Source organism: Hippocampus comes, unplaced genomic scaffold (assembly GCF_001891065.2).
Source record: "Hippocampus comes isolate QL1 unplaced genomic scaffold, H_comes_QL1_v1.1 scaffold57, whole genome shotgun sequence".
NCBI lineage: Eukaryota > Metazoa > Chordata > Actinopteri > Syngnathiformes > Syngnathidae > Hippocampus > Hippocampus comes.
The window spans coordinates 2,020,139-2,026,641 of record NW_017805039.1 but is presented as its reverse complement, the minus strand read 5'-3'; the positions used below and the strand labels follow the sequence as shown (position 1 = coordinate 2,026,641).

The window sequence follows — 6,503 nt, the reverse complement described above, 5'->3', positions numbered from 1 at the left end:
ATATACACACACACACACACACACACACACACACACACACTGTATAAATAAACAACCACAAAAAAAAACTCTTAAAGTAAAAGAATATCTCTATTGAATGATATGTATGTTTAGGTATGGTGTGTGGCCCTATGGACACTTCAAAAAGTTAGGAATACCAGGACCGAGGCCACTTCCCTTTGTCGGCACAATGTTATTTTTCAGAAAGGTGGGTAAAAATGTCATATTCTATGCTTTGCAGTTTTTTTTTTTGGTTTGGTTTTTTTTACCCATGCAATTTCTTCATCTGATTACAACCTTTCTGGCGGAATTCCAAACAGGGCTTCATTGCTGCTGATCGGGAGTGTCACATTAAGTATGGAGATGTGTGGGGGTAAGGGATATAGCACAACTATACCGACGCAACGCATACATGCCACTAGAGAAATAATCACTAAAACTAATTGGATCTTACAATGACATTGACAATGGCAATATCATGTTTACGATTAGTGTAAAACTTAGTTGACCATGTTTCCATGCAGGTTGTTTGACGGCAGAACTCCGGTGTTGTTGGTGACGGATCCCGAGATCATCAAAGCGGTGATGGTGAAGGATTGCTACACTGTGTTCACCAACCGCAGGGTGAGACACGCCTGGACGAAAAAAAAACTACTGCTGACATGAGCAGATTTGTATGCGTCACCTGGGAAAGTGGCGTGGAGCGATGGGGTGTGGGTGTTGAGGTGGCGGGGTGTTGGGTGTGGGTTCGGGAAAGTCCAGAAAATACCTATGGGCACCACACCCTGGTTCACGCACTGTTTTGTGTCGTTCTTTTGCTGTTGTATTTTTTTTAGGCCAATAGATGAGTGGTCCACAACCCAGTACTGGTCCTTTGCCCAGTCTGGTTTCATTTATATATAACACAATTTCCCAACTTCATTGAAATTGGGTGTTTAAAGTTTCATTAAATCTGTTTTGTGTTGTTAATTTCGGTATGATGTTTATTGAATTTTGTGTGCAATACATTTTAGCTAAATCAATACTTAAGGATTTTTTTCCTTTTTTTTTTTTTAAATCTCAGTGTTAATGTTCAAAAAGTGCGTGTGCATAATTTTGACCTTGTTACTTTTCACCTTCACAGGACACACTTGCGTTTGGAGCATTGGCTGACGCCATCACAGCTGTGAAAGATGAAAGATGGAAAAGGATACGCAGCTCGGTGTCACCATGCTTCACGAGCGGAAGGCTGAAGCAGGTACGGAAGCTTCTGTACATGACACAAAACCTTACTTCATACTTTACAATTAGTTTTTGCATTGTTTTGAAGAACAACGTTAAGTTACAGGGGTACATTTCTCAAGTTACAAGAATTAAGCTGTTTGGTTACAAAAATAATTGTGCAGCTACGAGAATTTTTCTTCCTTCATTAAACTTAAATAGAATAAGTACATCTATGAGAATAAAGTTGTTCATGTGTGAAGTTACGATCCGAAAAGTTGTAATATTGTAAAGAAAAATGCAAACGGAGTGAAGCCGTGGTGTTACAAATAGTAAATTCTCAAATTAATGTATGTGAATTACATCATAAAGTTATGAAAACAAATGATAAAATTAGGAGACTGAAAGTCGAATATATTACAGCAGAAAGGTTGTGATTCGGAAGTTACGAGAATATCGCCAGAATGTTACAAGAAAGACAATGTCAAGTTTCATTCCAATCATGGGAGTAAATTTATAGTTTTATGTTAGTCATAGAACTACCCTTCCAAAATAAATAAATCAACAAATAATATGTTTCTAAATTCAAGTTGCAAGCCTAAACGTTGTGCCATGACGGAAAAGAGTCGTAGTGTTGTGACAGTAGAGCCACAATAATACAAGAAAGACGACATAAAGTTGCGAGAATTTTTTGTCACTCAGTGACAAGAAAAAAAACCCTCAAAAGTTCGGCGACTAAAAGTTCCAACACTAAGAGAAGTTGAATCGTCACAAGGGGGGCGTGTTACAATTTGTGTCATGTTTCGAGAAAACAAGTTAGAGTAAGATGATGAGAATAAAGCTGTCAAGATGGAAAACTAAACTTGTAAAACTGCAGGAATGAAGCATGAGCAAAAAAAAAAAACCACTATAATTGTAATGAATCAGGATGATTTGTTTTTTTTGAAGGTGTTCCCCCTGGTCACTCGATCGACGGAACGACTGGTGGAGAGTCTGGCCACAAAGGACCTGAACCAACCCGTGGACATCAAACAGTGTGTATATCAAAGATCCATCAGTTCACCAACTTGACCTCATTCTCTTTTCAGGAGTTTCCTTCGCTTTACAAATATAAAACTTGATCACCAAAGCAATGGAGACGTCTGTGTGTTGCAGATTCTTTGGGCCATACAGTTTGGACGTGGTGACCAGCGCGTCCTTTAGCGTTGACACCGACTCCATCAACCGTCCGGATGACCCCCTCGTTGCTCACCTCAAGAAGATTATGAACTTCAGATTGTGGCCGATAATGTTACTGCGTATGTAGAGGACAGAATGCCAGTGAATAACTTTCCAGTATCAGATCAAATATTTATCATGCTCTCCTTTTTTTTGCAGTGCTTTTCCCTGCTATGGCTAAGCTGTGCAAGTTGTTAAAGGTGGACTTGATGCCCAAAGCCAGCACCGATTTTTTCTTCAACATCATAAAGAAATTTAAAGACCAGCATCACACAGAGCAGTCGGTAAATTTCCCAGCATTCACGCATACTTCCAACATCTTTTTTTGGTCATAACATCACAACATTATCCATGTACCGTATTTTCCGCACTATAAGGCGCACCTGAAAGCATTCGATTTTCTCAAAAGCCGACAGTGCGCCTTATAATCCGATGCACCTTATATATATATATATATATATATATATATGGATCAATATTCTGATAGTATTTTAAATGTTCTGTAAAGCGCTTTGTTACAGCTGCAGCGGTTGTGAAGGCTCTATATAAATACAGCTGTATTGTATTGTATTCCCTTTAGCTCCATCTGTAGCGTCTATTCTATGCACCTTATAATGCCGTGCGCCCCATATATGAAAAGTTTTAAAATAGGCCATTCATTGAAGGTGCGCCTTATACCGCGGAAAATACGGTAATTTGTTTTCTAATGCTTTTCCCGTAACGCTGCCACTTTTTCATCGTAACTTTCAAGTCATATTTACAGCACAGAACTTTCTTTTAACGTTATTCTTGTACTGTTCTGATTTTATTCTCATAGCATTACCAATAGTGACTATAAAACTCCTTCCAGGGAGGAAAAAAAAACGTTTTCTCCTAAGATTAAGAAAATGTTCTCCCAATTTTACGACTTTATTGAAAATCTTTTTTTTTTCCTCTGGTCATACGACTTTATCTGAGTGACTTTAAAATTCGTTTCAATTTTTTTTTCTTAAAGCAAACTTTTTTTCCAGCGACATTTTGAGCTTTATTCACTTTTTTGTGTTGAACTGCTTTGTTATCATGCCATTAAAACTCAAAATTAAAACGTGCCGGATTATGTCGGATCATTGGTGGTGCTGTGGAGAAAGTAGCTGAATTCTACACAGAGGCTGGGTCATATAATATAAATGATTAAATTGAACTTTTGACCTGCTTGATAGCAAATGATGTAGCAATAAACAGCGAGACTCCATTTGCCAGAGAGATATTAAGAAATCATGATCGATTCTTGATATACTTGATGTGTTTACAGAGTCACGCAGACTTCCTACAGGTGCTGACCCAGCACGAAATACCAGAGTCGGATATAAAGAGTGAACACGAGCAGCCGAGTAAAGGTACGAGTCATCAAAAAAAAAAAAAATCACTACAGTTGACATTTGTGATTTGAATAAGTTCAAATGGACGAGCACATGTGAATTTTGTTTCCTCTTGTGGTTGTAGGGTTGACAGAAAAGGAGATCCTCTCGCAAGCTTTCATTTTCATCTTTGGGGGTTTTGAGACCACCGCCACCACTCTAACGTACATCCTGTACAACATCGTCACCCACCCGGAGGCCATGAGGACCCTGCAAGAGGAGATTGACGCCAACGTTCCCAAAGATGTACGGTCGACTAATTAGTGCTGTGTTGTGTGTGTGATTTTTATTTATTTATTTATTTTTACGTTTTGTTGAGTTTAGTATAGTTTTGTCGCGTTGCGTTTTGCTGCTGAATTGAGTTTAATTTTGTTGAGTTTGGTTTAAGTTCCGTCGTTTGGATTAGATTTGTTTGAATTTCATTTTGTTGCATTTAGTTCCATTGGGTTGAGTTGAATTTAGTTTTGTTTGGTTGCGCTTGGTTTAATTTTGTGGTGTTTCATTGAGCTTAGTTTGGTTTTATTGAATTTAGTTTTGTTGCGTTTAGTATCATTGGATTTAATTTTGTTGAGGTGAGTTTATGTAACTTAATTTCATTGAATTTAGCTTTGTTGAGTTTGGTTTAGTTTGAGTTTCATTGACTCTTATTGAGTTTAGTTCCATTGGGAGTTGTTGAGTTGAATTTGGTTGAAAAACTCTGCAACTTTGTTTTAATGTAACATTATAACTTTATCTCACAATTGTACAACTTCTTATTCTCACAACTTTAAGACTGTTCTGGTTTCTCATAGCTGAATGATTTTTAATTTAATAATTTGGGGACTTTTTCCACAATTTTTTTTTTTGTGAACTACATGGCATTCAAATTTTTACAAGCTTTCTAGAAATGCTAACATTTTACTACAACTTTATAATCTTATTGACATATTGCTACATTGTTAACTCCCCCCCCCCATCATAAACTCATTATCTAGTCTTTTTAGAGGCTTTGAATGCGCTTATAGCGCCCCCCCCTGCAAAAATGATGTACAGATGTCATGAGAAAAGTGTCCAAACAGGCTACTCTGGTGTGTACTTAGGGATGTATTAACTGAGAACCCGACTCATCAAATCATGACAGGTGTCTGTTTTACCTCCCCAAGGGTTCCATTTCATACGAGACACTGCAAGGTATGGAGTACCTGGACAACGTGGTCAACGAGTCACTGCGCATCATTCCGCCGGCGCCTCGGCTCGAGCGCATGTGCAAAAAGACCATCGAGCTTGGCGGTCTCACCATCCCAGAGGGGACCCTGGTCACCGTTCCCGTGACGGTGGTCCACAAGGACCCCCGCTATTGGAAGGACCCAAATACCTTCCGACCAGAGAGGTATACTCACCGGCTTTAGATCTTTACACATTTCCAGATGCGTAATATTTTATAAGACAAAAAAAAATGCAAGTTATATTGTCATACCTCAATGGCCTGATGAGGGATTTGCATACCTCTAATTACTTTAGCAGTATCACCTCATATAATTTCATGAAGAACAAAAATATTTCTCTTATCGAGATATTGCCACTGGTCAAAATTAACTATAAAAGTCTCCAGTTTGAAACAAACCATATCATGTCATACCTCAAATTAAAGCACTTGATGAGGGGATTCGAGCTCTTCAATTATTTTAGCCACATCCACTTTTTTTTTTTTTGTCATTGGAATGACAACCACCATCTCCCTTTCGGCGTGACACCGCAGGTTCAGCAAAGACAGCGGTGAAGAGGTGCACCCCTACGCCTACATGCCCTTTGGCCTGGGCCCTCGCAACTGCGTGGGGATGCGTTACGCTCTGCTCACCGTAAAAATGGTCCTGGTCCGCCTGCTGCAATGCTACAACGTGGAGACATGCAAAGACACCATGGTAAGTCACAAACAGTCATGTCAATCACGTTGCCTTTCCTTGCCCCTAACCTCCATCTCTTCCTCTTTTAGATTCCTCTGGAGTTTAACTGGAAGTTTCAGCCAGTCAAGCCAATCAAATTAAAGTTTGTGCCCAGAGAGTAGGCCGGAAATGGGAAGGAATGTAAAAGCTACCCAGATATATGCTACAGTACATATACCAGCCAATGGAGGGCGCTGACAGCTACAAAACTGCATATGTGTATTTTGCTTAATTTTTGCATTTCATTTATCCAGTTGATGGACATAAAGTTGACGTAAAGATTATGTACCATCCATTATCCAAACACTTACTCTCACGGGCGTGCTGGAGCCTTGTCTTTGGTTAGTCGGTGGGGTACACCCTGAACTGGTTGCCAGCCAATTGCGTCTCATTGTAAATGTGTTTGTAAATCCTTCACAGTGAATAAAAAATATATATTGAATCAATGTTAAGCCTGAGGGAGATCTCAAATGTAAAAATAAACATTTCAGATTTTGCAATTCACTGAATTGGTATTTGATGAATGGGCGTCTTAGCGAGAGGGTACACAAGGTCTCAAAAGACATGAAGTTATACTTGGGTGGTCTTGAGATTTTGGAGGTAATATCAGGATGATTTCATGTAGCAAAGCAACCCCGGAAGTTAACAAGAAGGCTGCTGACTGCATCCAGCATTGTTGTCTTCAAAGTTCAAATCTTTGACTAGGTGGTTATGAAGGCATTCAGTTGCGAATTGTGCCGCCCAGGTTCAGACGCTTTGTCTTTGT

At 39.2% G+C, this 6,503-nt stretch overlaps 1 protein-coding gene across 1 annotated transcript in view; it reads left to right on the top strand.

Annotated features, from left to right (window-relative positions):
• The window catches only part of LOC109512513 (cytochrome P450 3A30-like), a 6,295-nt gene extending 241 nt beyond the window's left edge, over positions 1 to 6,054 (top strand). Inside the window, exons 2-13 of the mRNA XM_019864326.1 lie at positions 115 to 208; positions 321 to 373; positions 525 to 624; positions 1,124 to 1,237; positions 2,149 to 2,234; positions 2,356 to 2,498; positions 2,578 to 2,702; positions 3,710 to 3,794; positions 3,901 to 4,061; positions 4,958 to 5,184; positions 5,554 to 5,716; positions 5,788 to 6,054. Coding sequence (XP_019719885.1) covers positions 115 to 208; positions 321 to 373; positions 525 to 624; positions 1,124 to 1,237; positions 2,149 to 2,234; positions 2,356 to 2,498; positions 2,578 to 2,702; positions 3,710 to 3,794; positions 3,901 to 4,061; positions 4,958 to 5,184; positions 5,554 to 5,716; positions 5,788 to 5,859 — 1,423 coding nt within the window. The 3' untranslated portion in view covers positions 5,860 to 6,054. The remainder of the gene's footprint in view (positions 1 to 114; positions 209 to 320; positions 374 to 524; positions 625 to 1,123; positions 1,238 to 2,148; positions 2,235 to 2,355; positions 2,499 to 2,577; positions 2,703 to 3,709; positions 3,795 to 3,900; positions 4,062 to 4,957; positions 5,185 to 5,553; positions 5,717 to 5,787) is intronic.
• The last annotated feature ends 449 nt before the right edge of the window (positions 6,055 to 6,503 follow it).